Below are 16,813 nucleotides of genomic sequence, written 5' to 3'. Positions count from 1 at the left end.
ATTAACTTCAACCTTCTATCCTCAAGAATTTTAGGATCAAATTTTTTTATTAATTAAAATTGTATCTATAATCACATACACCTAATTATTAAACATCAAAAGACAGATACTATAATGTCCATTAATTTATCTTTGAACTTAAATTTTAATTTTGTTCATAATTCTGGAGATATGATAGTATATCAAAAGAGTACAAAGTAATCTTACAATTAAAATGGTAGTTTTGGGAACTACAATCACTTTCTTTTCACTTTCATTCTTTTTAAATTAACAAAATTTATTGCTAACCAAATACATGATAGAAATTTGATTTTGATTTTCTTTTTCTTTCCTTTACTTTCTTTCACTTTCCATCAAAAGTTTCTACCTAACCAAACAGGCCCTAAGGGAATTTAAACCTTTAAATTCCTTTTACTTTCAAGATGCAACATCCTAAAATATATATATACATATAAAATAATATGTATATATATTTTGTATTAAAATAATTTTAATATTTTTTTTAATGTATAGTAAATTAGTAGTAATATAACTAATCCAATTAATATTTATATTTTTCTCTCTTCTTTTTCATATCTAGATTTACAATTTTTTTCTAGATATGTTAATAAGCAAAAGAAAAAAATTGCAAATAAAATAAACAGTTCTATAATAAAAGTTATAATGAAAAAATATACTATCTTAAAAAATGAAAATTAGTTGTAAGATCATAAAGCCTCCCCCAATATCTCGCGTGTCAATGCTTGGTACACAGAGGCCTGAGGGTGTGGAAAATAGTACTCAGAGAATAGTGAGTGAATAAAAAATAAGTGGTGGGAGAGAAAAAGAGGCATAGAAGATTGGAGAAAATATAGGAAATGAAAAATATCTTTTAATAAATTGATATTAAAAAACTTATGTGGAGCCTATTTTAAAGAATATTTTTTCAGTTTAGAAAAATTTGTGGAACTTACTAATGAGGAATTTTTCAACTGGAAAACTTGGGTGTGTGGGCCACATGCTTAAGTCACCTTGTCGATAATTCACCACTAACACCAATACTAAAAGGAGTAATGTGTGTGTGTGGGGGACACTCAGATACCTTCCAATAACGTAAATATATTATGAAAATTATAAACAGGTGTAAAATATAAGAATAATAACAGGGGGTCGAATAATTAATTTCAAATAAGTATAAAATTTGATGTACTTTTGTTCATTTCATTTACTTAAATAATTTATACAAAATAATTATTTAATACGTAATAAGAATGATTAACTGAGATCTTTGCAATTATTCCCTCTTTAGACTTGTAATTCACCCCATCCAACAATACAAGTAACAAATAAATCATATATAAAATAGTGAATAATAAATAAGAGGTGCAAAGCAACAATATCTCTATAGATAGACCATGAGAAGCTTGCATAATCCATTGGGATCAAGTCAAAAAGGGTAGATTTAAGAATATTTAGATAAAAGTTGCAGCCGTTTATATATGTCTTGTAAGTAGATAGATTTTGAAAATTAGTGTACAAAGCAAATAATATTTAAATAAAAAATCATTAACAATTTTTAAGAGTACAAATAATAAAATCAGACAATTTTATTGAATTCGGAATAGAGAAAATCAATTCACACACCAAAGAAGACTAAACTGAAGAAAACGAGAGAAAAACATTTCACCCCTCTCGCTCTCTTTCTCTCTCTTCGGACCAGAGAGAGAACTGCTAATTCGCGAAAGACATGGGCGATTCGCTTCAATGGTGGTCAGCATAGATTCTCCGGTAGCCCCATCAGCATCTTCGTCCGTGTAAGTCGTTCCCTTACTCTCAAAAACTATCTTGTTTATCGTATCTCTCTCTCTCTCTCTCATTTTATTTATCACTGTTGTTTCGCACAGTTCATTTCTTGTGCTCAGCTATTAGACACACATATACGTCTATATCATTTATATACATAGGTGTATTATGTGTTATATTTTGAATCCGTTCGAAACCCTAGCTTCAATCAACGATATCCAAACTCACCGGCTTCAAAGTCTACGTTTATCTTTCGGTAAGAGGCAAATTATGACTGAGTTTCATTCTCAGACGTTAAATTGAATCATTGCAATCGTTTTTGTCGTTCAATTTTTCTTCACGCAGTTAGCTATTAGAAATGTGTAATTCGACTTTGATTTAGTAAAATTTCGGCTTGGATTAGTTAGTATATGCTTAAAAACCGAGTAATTCTACTTGACTGAGTAAAATTTTGGCTTAAAATCAGTTAATTTATGCTTAAGAGAAGTCTCCCATTGGTTTATCTTCAGTTGTGTTTGGACTGTTGGCACAGTCTAGAGGTGGTTGTCTCTTGACAAATGAAAGCTGATTGTCTCAGGGTTAATTAGTTCCTGTATAGGAAAGGGCTATAGTTAGTATACATGCCCTTAAAAAAAGCTAGCCTAGTGCACGAGGCTACTGCCACTGCGAGGTCTGAGGAGAGTCAATTTCTGCAGCCATACCTTCGCATGCGGAAAGGCTGTTTCCTGTTCCCGTAGACTTAGTTTACAATAGAGTAATGCACGAAGCCCACCCTCAATTAATATAAGTGCAGTTAAATTTGTGAATTGTTGATAGAAGTGCTCATTAGGTGAGACTTTATTGAGGAGTTGATTAAAAATTGGATTTATATTTGATGCGCTGACAGAGTGATGACTAGTTGTGTTGGATGATAAAAGGAGAGTGAATGTGCCCTTCAAAACTATGTTTCTTATTGGTTTTTTTTTATTCAAGTTCTTCTCCTGCTTGATACAGGTATGTCTGAACTTTCCTTCTTCAACCTAGAAAAATCTCTATCAACCGGGCCGGGGTTTCCATTCCACAAGAATAAGAAGATGCATAATAAAAGAACCATAGTCTACCAGAGATGACTTTCGTGATTTCATTTTAAGATCTAAAGAAAAAATGAGATTTATCAAGTGATAATAGGAAGACTCGAAGTTGCATCTCCTAATACTATTTTGCTATTTCCCTTTCTGTGTTAAATTGGCAGTTCCATGATATTTGAGTAGAACATTCTGCTTCCACTATGAGCTCTTAAAGCCCCCATATTTTTCATTAAAAAAGGGGGGAATTCCACCACAATGGAGATGATGGTGATGCTGACGTTGAGGGTGGTGCCGTTGGAAGAAGAGATTCGAAAAAGACTTATGTTGTTGTAGTTTCTTCCGCTGTTTCCTTTGCAAAAGAGGCTGGAGGACTAGATGTTGAAGAATAAAGATTCTAGAAGATCAAACTAAGCTTAGCGGCATTGAAACCAATGAAATAAGCTGGACAATTTGTTCACCTCACAGTAATCTAATAGCAGAAACCAATTACTTGTGCGTCATGTTAAAGTTGAAAGTTTGATCTGAAATGGGAATAATACACGGAGAAATAAAGTTCTTGTTTGAACAGTTACATCATGGCACCATCAAGTAAAGGAGGTGCAAGACAGCGATGATTTTAAGCTTTGGAATGGTACTACTTGATACTTGATGGTAATAATTACATGAGAAAAAACGCAGGGAACTACTTCATTGGACGCATCACTGCAGATGACAAACAGAAGAGAGGTGAAGAAGTATCAGCATGAGGAGTGAGTAGTTTCACAACATGCAATTCAGGACGGTTGCACAATGATCTTGTGTTAGACAAAAAGTGAAGTCCAATAAAGAAGATTATTTTTCATTGAAAATATTGGTCCATTGGAGTCTGGATTACAAGGACTTGTTGTTAGGTTTGGAAGTTTAAATCACCGTGTATGATAAAGGATCCTTCTTAAATTTCAGTTGCAGGATGGTTTGTGATGGAGTTGTTATTTAGGATTTATTATCTACTCTTGACAATTTATAAATTTCATCGCTAATTTAGGTCCTCTAGGACGTTTTGATTAGTTCTAATATGTTTGTGGATTTTTAAAATTGATATTACTTTCATTAAACTTCTTAAGGAATTATAATGGAATCCATTTGTGAGATGGCTAAAAAAAAGTTGGTGTCTTGTACGCTGATTAGGTTATGAATACAATTCTGTTTTATGGTGTGCTAGGATGTATATAGTAATGAAATATTCGCTTTCTCCCCTTGCTACCTGCATCTAACTTTCTTCCCTCGTATACTCCGAGAATCGGATGTGTTAGCAGAAGTAGGGCTCATTTAAGTTTTTTATGTGCTTGCTTGAATGATTTTTTCTGCTAAGGTGGATTTTCTTGATGGTGATGCTCGTATGTGTTAGTTGTTAGACTTGACTGGATTTATCATTGTAGTGAATTGCTTGATCTATGATCAAAATCACAAGCTTCTACTACATACTTTCTAGATTTTTTGTTTTGATCCCTATTCATGTAGATAAGTTGTTATTAATTGGAGGTAGTCAACCAATTTAGGTTTTTCCTTACACTACACCTCTTTTGGTGGATTGATTATATATTAGTCATAAATATGTTTTTTGATTATCTAGTGCTCTTGTTTCAAACAACATAGAAGGAAGCTAAAGGATGGGGGTAATTCGCGATTTTTAAAATTTCGAAGCAATAAATTATGTGCAGACTGTAGATATGATATTTATTTTACGAGTCTTGAACTATGTAAATTTTTATTAGTCTTGGATTATGTAGTTTTCTATTTTAATTTTAATTGGATTTTGGCTATGACAAATCTAGACATTTGTTTGTACCCTGGTCACTTTTGGGTGCTGATTCTGCTGAAGTAGATTTTAATTTTAAACACACAGTCTGCATGGGTCAAACCCACCAGGATGGGGCTGTGCGTCTTTTGGAAAACTATAATTCTAAAGAAAAATCATAAATAAAGGTTTTGTTAGAAGATATAAAACCTTGGGCCATTTGTAAAATGCAGAATTGAGATAAAATGGAAGGTTTGACCAGGGAAGGTTAAAAAAGAGTTGGGTGTAATTTATTCATGTCCTTGTAGTTAGTCGTGCCTATAATTTTAAATTACCATATATGCTGGACCTCATCACATTCAATTTGTGCTTCTAATCCTTGTTTATGCAAATAGGCACATGTGATACTGCTGTATGTGATAAGCACCTTTAGCTTCTTCAGAAATTCAATGAAATTATACTTGTGCTCTCTTCAATTATTATTCAATACTTTGGCTCATTCATTTCTGTTTGTAACATATTTTCTGCTCTAAGATTGCATCTTATTGAGGTATCTGATTTCTACTCTCTCACTTGGATTATCTTCAGTCCATGACTCATAAATATGAAGGTCAAGAAGCTATTTAGTCAAAATCATCAAGTTTTGTGGTTTTGAATTGTTATTAAACATCTTCTCGCACCATGTTGTTGGACGTCCTCAATGTTTATTTATTTATTATTTTTTTTATTGACTCGTCTCAGGTTCTTGACTTTGGCTTATTTTTTCTTTTTATAATAATGATATGCAAACAGAAAACAAGAAGTTGCCAAGGTATAGCAATGCTTCTTGCTTGTGCTGTGATCTGTAACTGGTTGAAAAATTCTCATTTTGTGTTATAACAATCATGATCTCACATTGATATACCTTGAAACCAAAGTGAGTTTAAATGCTGTTAAAATAAATTGGGTTGTACAAATGCAGTTTTGATTCAGGATTGTTTTAAAAAAATGTATAATAAGTTCCACAAATCCTTGCCAATATATTGTATGACCAATTGAAAGTTGTTTTATTTTAACAATTTTATTATCTTGAATTACCTTTATCCTTAGAAAAAGTCCATGCCCGGTCTTGGCCATTCCAATGTGGGGGTGTTGGGGAGGGTCTACTGGGTTGAGATCAAGGTTTGGCAAAGGAAGCATGAAGTCAAATGTCTTCTGGATATTTCTATGCATGGATATTGCTCGGGCCTCAGGGAGAGCGGGACCCTTTTACCTTCCGGTACTTCACCGAGGGTCAATAATAGAAGTTCAATTTGTTGAATTGCTGAATATGCATATTCTGAGATGTTCCTTTGCAGCTAGCTGATCAAGTCTTATGATAGACACTGTTTGACTGCAAATATGAAAGCCTTTAATCAGCTTTCTGAATGCATGTTGAGGTTTTTTTTATTTTTTATTTATTTATTTATTTTTTAAATTATTCAGAGTAAGTATAACAAATTTCATCTCTCTTTTTTTATTTATTTATTTTTACCGACACTATATAATCAGCAGATATCCTTGCTTAACAGGAGAGAGTAGTTGTGAGGATTTCGTGTTTTTAAACTTGTTTATGACTAGTAGTGCTTTCCTTCAGTGAGAAATTTGGATTTCCACCAAACCATTGATGTATACAGTGAAAATGCTCCCTTAGCATTTATATTCTGAGTGAGATACATAATCCATTGCTTGGTAGTTGGTACAATGGTAAAAGCTCAAGCTGATAAGTGTGATTGATTCTCAGAGTAACCACTTGTTAGGAAATAATGGCAAATGGTTAGGTTTGTATCTAGTCTTGCCGTCCTAGCTCCCTGCCTAGTCTTGTCATGCTTGATTAATACACACGACCCATTACTAAAAAAATAAATAATTATATATATATATATAATTAAAGAGATATGTAACCAAATATATTGAGATCGTAGCTGCATTCTTCTTGGTATCTGTAGTGGTGCTGTTCAGTGTTTGTGTTACCAAATCTTCCGTGTGTTGCCAAAGTCAGATTAGTTTCTTTGGCCTCTTTAGTTTTAAATCCGTGACTTTTTTGCCCTTAGCTTGCACATATGTTCACTGAGATTTAGCATGTTGAATAACGAGATTACAGTTAAATGTAAAAAGAATTCACAAGGTAGTAAATAAATTGGTCAAAAAGGCTGCATGGGTATTTCTTGAATCGAGCTGGCAGTTGCATAGAAGCTTTCGTCCAGCTTTTAGCCACACAATGCACACAGGACACTGTTCTCTATAAAGTATTATTCATTTATTTGCTTGAGTTGCTGCAGTATATTTACCCTATTTTTGTACAAACATAACTTCTAATCAGATGGTACCTTATGAAACACAGCTTGTCAAAGAGATCTGTCGGGTAACGCATGTGACCAGTTCCTGTGGATCATTGTAATTTAAGATGGGATATCCATCCGTATCTGATTGTTTTAACCTTTTTGCTGTAGATTTTAGTTTTCAAAGTATATACCCAGTGAGAAGTTCCTGCATCTTCTTAGGTCTTGCCTCTTTGAGTATATATTTTTTAAATTTATTTTTTGGGGCCTTGGCCTCTTTGCTGTGGTGGACTATAAGGGTCCCGTGGGGGTAATTTTCCCCACTCAAACCTTTTTTTTTTTTTTTCAATTTTGTACTTATATTATTTTGAAATTGTAAATATACACCCTCTCAAAATATATAAATTAAAAAAAAACCCTCAAGTTTTAATGATTCTTAGTTGTTTCTTTACTCAGTTTTAGTGTTTATAAGTTTCTCTCCACAATTCATTGCAAGTTCATATCGTCCACCTGCTCTTTCTTTTACACTCTCAATCTCTCTCCAACATTCTAACGCACAAAGTGCAAAGAGAGAATTTTAGAAGTCTTAGTTTGTAGTCAATTTTTTTGATTGTAAGCCGATACACAAGAAATTCTAATCCCCTTTTTTCTCTAATACTTGCTGGTTATGCAAAATTGAAATTTCTTTTAAAGAAAAAGAAAAAGAAAAGAAGTAGGATTTTGTGAAAATATTGTATATATAATGGTATTAATAATGAGGCATTCGTGCAACGATTTTTGGAAACATTGGAACTTGTTGTGTGTAATTATGAATGTACAAATGGAAGTATTATCTTTATCTCTATCATTGCTTCTTTGTCATGATTTAAGGTTGTCAATCGCTTTCCCTTTATATATAAAGGCAGCCAAAATTTTCAAAGCTGGTTTTACATTTTATTTTTATTTTTGTAGTCGGTAGCCTTCAGCAATTTTGTTTTGGATGTATTAGGAGAGTTTGTTGAGTGCATAACACAGAATTGTGAATGGGATAAAGATGGATGAAGGAAAGAAAATGGGATAACCCATGGGATATCATTACAATGTCCGTAGGATGGAGGCCTTTGGTTCTTGTGTAGTTATGTAATAGACTATTTTCTAATAGCTGTTTTGGTTGTATAGCAGCACCTAGGGTGTGCATTCTCTTATGGCAGAAATGGAAATCCACTTGGAATATTGTTTTTTCTTCGTGTAATGGTTCACTACGCCACAGACTCCTTGTCATGTCAACCTGTTGATTATTAGTAGCTATTTTTATTATTGTTTCTACCTCTTCCTGCTGATACAAGTAGTTGATGACAAGATCATTACCAAGACCACTTTTTAATGTCAGGAAGAATTGCATGCTGTCATTTGCTTGAATATATACTTTTTTAATTAGTGCATATGGTCAGAAAATGAGCTCCCTATTTGATGATCTCATAACGTTCCTATTGCTCCAGAAGTCTTGGTGGGAAATTAGCATTGTAGAATGGGATTAGATTTTATTGCTATTTTAGTTACAGCGCAGTCTTGAGTCTCTCACTGGATTGTGCTTAAATTGGTCATTCATGTGGAAATCATAATTTTCCTTCAGCTCTGGTGATCTTTCTTCAGCTGTGCGTTAGAATTTTTAAGAGATACTGCTGAAAGAATTCCCCAATGTAGGTGACAAGCTGACTTTAAATATGACTAATATGGTGAAATGCTTTTACTTTGATGCATTCTTACTTTGTTTTGATGCATACAAGTAAAGCAGAATTTTTTTTATGTCTTTCAATTATGTGTGACTAAAAAAAAAAAAAAGAAGAGAAAAACACTTAGGTTGTAGAAGGATTTAAATATTAAATTACACCCTCTTCAATAGCTTAAGCTTTTAGAGTAGATGCTGGTTAACAACTTAACGTAGGATCAGGACAGGGTAGGTACCGTGTTCAAACGAATCAAACCTCACCGTCACCCTGATTAAAAATTGAAACACGTGTTGGACCAAAAGGTCACACGTGAGGGGCGTGTTGAAGGATTTAAATATTTAAGTTAAACCCTATATAATAGCTTAAGCTTTTAAAGTAGATGGTGGTTAACATCAAGTCTTTCAAACTATTTCAGATTAAATAATTGTTTCAAGATTACAAGTATTCTCTTTCACAATTGGAGCATCTCTCGTTAGTGTATTTTTGTTGCAACAAAGTTTGTGCTACTTTTCATTGATGATATGGCCCTTGAAGCTTATTTTCTTTTTATAACTGAAAGATTACATTATTTTGTTCACTTGAGTTTTTCATCCGTTGGGTGGTTGTTGACTTCTGCTCCACAGAATTTGTACTTCATTTATGTCACTTATGATTTCACAAAATCAGTAGAGAAGTCCTTTGATTCATTATGAAAATTTATTTGATTTTTAATTTAATTTCTGTTTTCTTCAATCACAGGGTGATTCTCTAGTTGGAGGACTTGTTGATACCAGATTTCCTGAACTTCGATTGTGTAGCAGTTTGTAATATTTTTTTGTGTCTTTAGTGGCAGTCACGTGGAAGTGTAATGGCTGACGGTGGGCAACGGGAAAATGGGAGACATAGGCTGGATTACTATGATGGGGTTCACACTCCGGTAAGAATAAGACGTCAAATTATCATGAGAAAAAAGAGAAATTGTAAAGAACAAACAACAAAAAGAAGAAATAATCTGATCCTTGCTAGCTTTTATTATTATATTTATTTTAGTTTGCTATGAAGATCCATCTGAATAGAATACAAATGAAATAGTTTGCTTTCTCACTAATTTGTTATTGCAGTGGAACATGATGCCCCAGTACCAAATGAAGGAACAACAGAATGCCTTCCTTATGAATAAGAGGTTCATGAACATTATTTCTGAGAGGGATAATGCTATTGAAGAACGGAATAGAGCATTATCTGAAAAGAATGCGGCCTTGGATGAGCGAGATGCCGCAATCCAGCAGCGAGACTCAGCAATTGCTGAGCGGGAAAATGCCCTAAGGGAACGAGACAATGCCATTGCTGCCCTTCAATTCCAGGAAAGTACGATGGGCGGCCCATTGGGTTGTGGAATCCAACATGGAAGAAAGCGGATGCACCATCCGACAAACCATCAGACAAACCATCCTACTAATGTTGTTGAAGCTGCTTACAAGACTACAGAAGGACACATAACTGATGTCTTCCCATTATCAGCCATTTCATCTGAAACTGTTAAGTCACGGCAGGTAAAACGAACAAAGAAGAACAAGGCTGCGCCATCTAAGATATCAAATACACCAAGGAAGGGAAAGAAAGTCGGTGAGGATTTGAATAGGCAAGTCACTACTGATGGATCGAAGGCAGAGTGGGAAGCTCAGGATCTTGGCTTGATAAACCAGGTTAGTTTTGATGAGTCTACGATGCCAGTACCTGTTTGTTCATGCACAGGAGCACCTCGACCGTGCTACAGATGGGGGAATGGGGGGTGGCAGTCATCTTGTTGCACCACCACTCTGTCAGAATATCCATTGCCACAGATGCCGAACAAACGACATGCACGAATGGGTGGCCGAAAGATGAGCGGAAGCGTTTTTAGCAGATTGCTTAGTCGGCTGGCAGCAGATGGCCATGATCTGTCGATGCCTCTGGATCTGAAGAACTTCTGGGCCAAGCATGGGACAAATCGGTACATTACTATCAAGTAATTCACTGACAGTTATGTGGTATGAAATATGTTGTTCTGTTTGAGCCTCTAAGGGCCTAGAATTTACTTGATATTTTTTACCTAACCAAAATGTTGCTATAACTGGATGATAGGGAAAATGGAGCTGTAGCACAAAGGTAGTTTCCAAACTCCTGTGGTTGGCATAAAACTTTTCGTGATTCCACTAAATGGCCAACTCCATTCCCCATTGAAAGGGGAATATTGTGAACTGTTGGAATTTATAAACTCGATGGAATATAAATAGCTTGCTTGTGCATTTTTATTATTTATTTTTCAAAATGTACTGGGAAAGGGAAATTCCGAGGGTATAATGAGCAGCCTGGGACTCACAGTTCAGGAGGTCACTAGTTCGGCCACCCTCTGTTAGGGCTACTCACCATAGGATTTTTCAGATAATACTTAACAGATGACTTGGGGGATGTATGTTTGGAGAATATAGGTATAGGATTACCCCATCTAGTCACCATTATATATGTATAGGTGGAGAGTAAGGACTTATATCCCCATTAATCTATCTGCAGGTTGTTTATTTACTTGAATCAGTCAGGGTGCAGGTCTTAACAGAATTGATTGAATATACTGATATTTAGGTTCAAGCGGGACTCTAATATGCTATTCGAATTGATCTGTGAACTTTCATAAAGCTTATATTGTTATCTGTGGACGGAGCTAATTTGGCAGTAGATCTTAATTAGTTTGTGCGTAGTGTGTTTATTTAATCTCTGAGGGTTTATGGTGTACGCAATGGGATGGTTTAAATCCAATTATACCCAGGTATTTGACCATTTGGTAATTTGGTAAACACTAAAGAGATAGGACTTGAGCTGGGCTTGGCCCAAAAATTCAAAATACCAAACAGAGTCCTGGTCTAGAAACCATAGTTGTATAAGTTTTGCTTTTTTATGGCGGCATAAAGAAACAAATGAAAAAAAATCAGATATGTTCGGGTATTAGTATTTTTTGGTTTAAAAGTTTGCTATTAGGTAGGGGTGGCAATTTGTCTTCGTGGGTCGTGTTGGTGTTGTGTTGATGTAAGGGTATTATATTAAATAGGTAAATTCAAATCCAATTCATTTAATAATCGTGTCATGAATCTTCAACATTAATCTAATCCTTTTATTAGACAGATAAATGTGTTAACCTGTTTAATAATTTGTTTATTGAAACGAGACTTTTAATATTTATTCAAATACTAAATAATAGAAAAAAATTGTCATAATTATCCAAAATATTCAAAATAAAAAGAAAAATCATAAGGCAGACAAGGTTTATGTTGAAATGATTTAACTATTATGTAATTGGGTTTAAACAAGTAACATATTATATGGGTCGTATTCACGATTATAACATGTTGAGTTAAATAGGTCATAAACGGATTACACAGGTTGAATTTCTCAACTTTAATCCAACACGGATTACACAGGTTGAATTTCTCAACTTTAATCCAACACGGTTAAGCAAACAAGTTAATCGTGTCGATTTTTTTATGACCCAAACACGTTTGTGCCAAACCAAAAACATTTTAACCTTTTAAATTATTTTGTCATGCTTCAAATAATTTAATTTGAATAATAACAAAATTTTAAAATAAAAAGACAGTATGAAGTGTTTTAGAGAGATGGAAGATTCTAATATATTGAGGGATTTGTAAATATCATTGCATTGGAGAAGATTTTATAAGAATAGAGAGTAAATATTAGTAGGTCAGAGAAATTCTAGAAGAATAGATAGGCTGTAAATATATAGATATGTGGATGGAGAGTTCTAAAAATTTCTTGTGATGCATGTAAGGACAATGCCTATATATGGGTATGAGTCTCATTTGTAACAACAAAATCAACCTCCAAGATAACAAACAAAATCCAAACGGAGGACGGAGACAACACAGTTTTTCACTCATAAAATTGAAAAAGAAAAAAATATTCTTATTGAGAGTTTCCGTGTAATATGGAATTGGATATAGCCTATAGGGGAGGAAGTGAGACCAACCCAACCTAAATCGGATTAATCAGAAATAAATCAGAGACTATCTTGACATCAGTCTGTTAATATGGACAAATCTAGACCCAATGTAAGGGGTAAGAGGGTGAACCTGACCCAATAAACTTTGAATATTCAGCAAAAATATTGTAGAAAAAATAAAAATGCCATAATTTTTTTTACTAATTAGACTAAAATTACGAGTATTATTATTAGAAATTTACCAATTAAACTAATATTATGATTCCAAATCTATCCCTTAAAATTCTGTTAGATGTGCTTATCTAATGACGAGCTGTTCTTCAAATTCTGTTTAGGAGCTTATCTGATGCTTTTTGAAATTTCAATTCCTGATTAATTTTTTCCCCTCCCTATCATTTAATTTCTCTGTTCATATCTGCATCTCTTGTTCTTTAACCTTTTTCACATCTCCTATTCCGCGAATAACACAACACCATAACAGTATGAGCCACAAAAAAACCCATGTCATTGTCACACCTCCATTGTGGGTTTCCAATTTAGTTGTTTTCTTCCGTCTCCCCAACCCTAGGATTTTCCAACTCTTCATCATCAGCAGCACTGCCACTCTCTCATTAGGCATTGCCATGGTCGTCGAATGGGTTTATCACGGTCGCCACCGCCCTGGATACCACTGGATTCTCTACTATGCTCCCTCAATGCTCGCACTCCTTGTCCTCGTGTGGATCGTCTGCTTCGTTTCTTCCAACATTTTCACCAAAAAAGATCAACTTCTCTATCCCTTACCAATCCTAGATCACTCTGATTCAAACCACTCATCAAATCAACACCAGCAAGACGCAGATTCTCAGAATCACACGGATGACTTGAGTCACTTGACCATCGTACCTCTGCATGCAGGCTTGAGATCAAGTACTGCTCAGCTGGCAAGTGAAGTTAAAGATGATGATAAGTTTACACTCCATAGAGCATTTTCTTTCCCATTGTCTTACACTGTCTTTGATATTGGCAAGATCAAGCGTACAAAGAGTTTTTGATGATAATACCATCATTTCATTTGTTTTTTCTTTTTAAAATGATAAAAGCAAACACACATTTTTTTTTATTTTTTTTTTACCACATCCTAGCACCCCTCCTCTTTGAGAATGGGTGTATATATATATATATAAATAGGTCTATACCATATCATGCGCAATATAATTATGACTCAAGTAAGACCCGCTTGACATGCTTTTTATTTCTGTTGCTTTTGTTTTGGGCTGTTATAATGTCAATTTTGGTAACAAAAACATATTTGGTACGATATTGTTTTATTTTACACAATGCTAAAACACTTCGTGAACAATAACCTAAAACCAAAATACCAAAAAGATATACTTTTTTTTTATTTTGACAACCGTTTATAACCCAAAACTATAATTGTGCATGTTTTTATTTTCGACATTTTCACAGCAAAACATCATTCTCTTATAGTAAAAATATTATTTTACAAAATAACTAAAACAAAGCTCATGCCAAACGGACAGCAAGTAATCGGGTAATTGTATGCTGGAGAATGTATCAATACCGGCCTGAAAATTGGAATTGGAAGGGTACTACGGAAATAGAATTCCTACGAAGCCTATGAATGAGGTGAGTGGTCCAACAGGGTTGTAGACAAACTACAAAATTCTTCATGGTTTTGGCATGTGAGGTAGGTTGAAACATATAAGTAGATCCAAAACAACACCATTCTATTGTGTGGACCATATATGCTTGAAATATATCCCCCTAATTGTTCATCTACTGAGTAGTGAATACTGTCAACATTTTAGATGTACCTACCCTACCTACATAATTACCGAGTCCTACAGTCCAACAAATACTACAGGATGGACAGACCTTGATGGTAATATACCTACCTACCTAGTACCCAGGTACTAAATGGCGCGCGGACATACACACGTTAGGTTGGGTTTTTTAGCCTCATGATTAAGTTTCGAGTTGATAAATAAAGAATTCGTAATTCACCAATGAATTAGTCTTAAAAATTCAATCCGATCTAAAATTTATATATATAAAATATATATGTTCACTATCTATTATCATTATATTATTTTTAAGCTTTTCTTTATCATTATGTTATTTAAGTTTTTTTATTAACTTTTAACTCTAAAATACCTACTAACTTTTAACTATTACTGTCAGTTAAAAATTTATGTATTATGCCATTGTTAAAAATATTAATATTGGACTATTTGAAAAAAAAAAAACTAATTTGTAAGAGTAATCCAATTTGATTCATAAAATAATTTAATTTTGATCCACTTTGTAAAGTAATAGATCCAATTGAATTCAATTTTTACCAATTTACAGTAGGACTAGGTATTTTATCTAATTTGATCCGATCTGGTAACTGGTGTGTGAGGGCAAACGCCAAACGGTTAGGTCTGTGTAACAAACATGGGCTTTCAATTTCATATAGACCTAATCGTGTCACGGCATCCAAACCCAAACGGCTACGTTTCAGAATAAGACGACTCAAAGCATATCGTTTTCAAAGGGCGCGTGACGACAATGGGCTTTCAATTTCCTATTAATGGGTGTGTCATATGCGTAGCTCTAATCTGTGGGTCATATTCGCTTTATCTTTTAGTGGGCCCAAATTAACTTTTTTTTTTTTTTTTTTGTTGAAAACGTCCCAATGTGGAGAGGATAAGTTTCTGTCATTTGTACTTGAATTACTTAACAAATGCCACGTGCAACAACTATTTAATAAAACAGATAGGCTTCACTTTTCAGCAAGTCAAATTTATGACGTCATATTGTGGGACCCACTGCCACATTTATTTAGTCTCAGCCACCTCCACCTTTTTCTTCTAATTCAAGATTACTATAATCTGTAAGTAATGCCATTGCAGCCTACTTGAGAAGGGTTGTAACTTGTCCCTGTTTGGCAAGCGAGAAATTAAGTGGAGAGGAAAGAAAATAAGGGTAATGTGTTTATAATTTGGTTAGGAATCTGGGCAAAGGAAATGGAACATGGAAGGGAGTGGAATTTTTTGACTTGGGTTCATGAAATTCTTTCTTTTGAAAAAAAAAATGGTCGAAAAGTAAAAGCACAAATTCTCCACGGCACTGTGATACAGTGCAGTAGAATTTGTAGTTGTTCACACATGTAATTGTAAACAATTATACTACCTCCGTCCCGAATTAAATGTTATAATAGCACAGTATAATAAAAATTACTCCCTCCATTTCGAATTAAATATCGCATTTGATATTTGTGACTCATAAAAGTAGAAGCACAAATTCTGCCACGGCATTGTGATATAGTACAGTAGGATTTGTGATCGTTCACACGTAATTGTGAACAATTATACTACCTCCGTCCCGGATTAAATGTTATAACAACACCGTATAATAAAAATTGCTCCCTCCGTTTCGAATTAAATATCGCCTTTAATATTAATGACTCACATTTATACTGTGCTGTTATAAGAGTGAATCTCAACTAGGAAAAGGGATAATTATGTTTGGTTAGAAATAAGGGTAATGTGTTTATAATTTGGTTAGGAATCTGGGCAAAGGAAATGGAACATGGAAGAGAGTGGAATTTTTTGACTTGGGTTCATGAAATTCTTTCTTTTGAAAAAAAAAATGGTCGAAAAGTAAAAGCACAAATTCTCCACGGCACTGTGATACAGTGCAGTAGAATTTGTAGTTGTTCACACATGTAATTGTAAACAATTATACTACCTCCGTCCCAAATTAAATGTTATAATAGCACAGTATAATAAAAATTACTCCCTCCATTTCGAATTAAATATCGCATTTGATATTTGTGACTCATAAAAGTAGAAGCACAAATTCTGCCACGGCATCGTGATATAGTACAGTAGGATTTGTGATCGTTCACACATGTAATTGTGAACAATTATACTACCTCCGTCCTTGATTAAATGTTATAACAACACCGTATAATAAAAATTGCTCCCTCCGTTTCGAATTAAATATCGCCTTTAATATTAATGACTCACATTTATACTGTGCTGTTATAAGAGTGAATCTCAACTAGGAAAAGGGATAATTATGTTTGGATCAATGAGGCTGTGCATCAACATTGTGGTGATGCGGATTGTTGTTTGTATGGTTAGGGGGACAAAGAAGAAGAGATGTTTAGAGAAATTATTAAGCTGGTTTTGGATTAATTGTTATTTGGTGGTTCA

The 16,813-nt window shown here is 34.1% G+C and overlaps 2 protein-coding genes across 4 annotated transcripts; both read left to right on the top strand.

Moving 5' to 3' along the window:
- Positions 1 to 1,599: 1,599 nt before the first annotated feature.
- LOC132293922 (protein BASIC PENTACYSTEINE4-like) lies at positions 1,600 to 10,911 on the top strand. Of its 3 annotated transcripts, none has more exons than XM_059791581.1 (4): positions 1,600 to 1,793; positions 9,462 to 9,551; positions 9,736 to 10,622; positions 10,739 to 10,911. In XM_059791581.1, the coding sequence occupies exons 2-4, from the start codon at positions 9,483 to 9,485 to the stop codon at positions 10,764 to 10,766; spliced, it is 984 nt and encodes a 327-aa protein (XP_059647564.1). In that variant the 5' UTR covers positions 1,600 to 1,793; positions 9,462 to 9,482; the 3' UTR covers positions 10,767 to 10,911. The 3 variants fall into 3 exon arrangements, with proteins under 3 accessions (XP_059647564.1, XP_059647563.1, XP_059647565.1); XM_059791580.1 differs by having other exon boundaries at positions 9,374 to 9,551; XM_059791582.1 differs by having other exon boundaries at positions 1,601 to 1,793; positions 9,374 to 9,551; positions 9,736 to 10,911.
- A 2,179-nt stretch (positions 10,912 to 13,090) lies between these two features.
- Positions 13,091 to 13,752, top strand: LOC132295715 (uncharacterized). The gene has a single exon (XM_059794007.1). The coding sequence runs from the start codon at positions 13,091 to 13,093 to the stop codon at positions 13,640 to 13,642; it is 552 nt and encodes a 183-aa protein (XP_059649990.1). The 3' UTR covers positions 13,643 to 13,752.
- The last annotated feature ends 3,061 nt before the right edge of the window (positions 13,753 to 16,813 follow it).

Source organism: Cornus florida, unplaced genomic scaffold, assembly GCF_030987335.1.
Source record: "Cornus florida cultivar Cherokee Brave unplaced genomic scaffold, ASM3098733v1 CherokeeBrave_3.0.0_Hap2_Chr02, whole genome shotgun sequence".
Classification (NCBI taxonomy): Eukaryota; Viridiplantae; Streptophyta; class Magnoliopsida; order Cornales; family Cornaceae; genus Cornus; species Cornus florida.
Note: the sequence above shows the minus strand (reverse complement) of the source record. Positions and strands in the feature narration are given on the sequence as shown.

Coding starts and splice junctions, on each gene's coding strand:
- LOC132295715 (XM_059794007.1), top strand. CDS start 13,091: ATGAGCCACAAAAAAACCCATGTCATTGTCACACCTCCATTGTGGGTT.
- LOC132293922 (XM_059791581.1), top strand. CDS start 9,483: ATGGCTGACGGTGGGCAACGGGAAAATGGGAGACATAGGCTGGATTAC. Junction 9,552..9,735: donor ATGATGGGGTTCACACTCCG/GTAAGAATAAGA, acceptor TTGTTATTGCAG/TGGAACATGATGCCCCAGTA. Junction 10,623..10,738: donor AATCGGTACATTACTATCAA/GTAATTCACTGA, acceptor ACTGGATGATAG/GGAAAATGGAGCTGTAGCAC.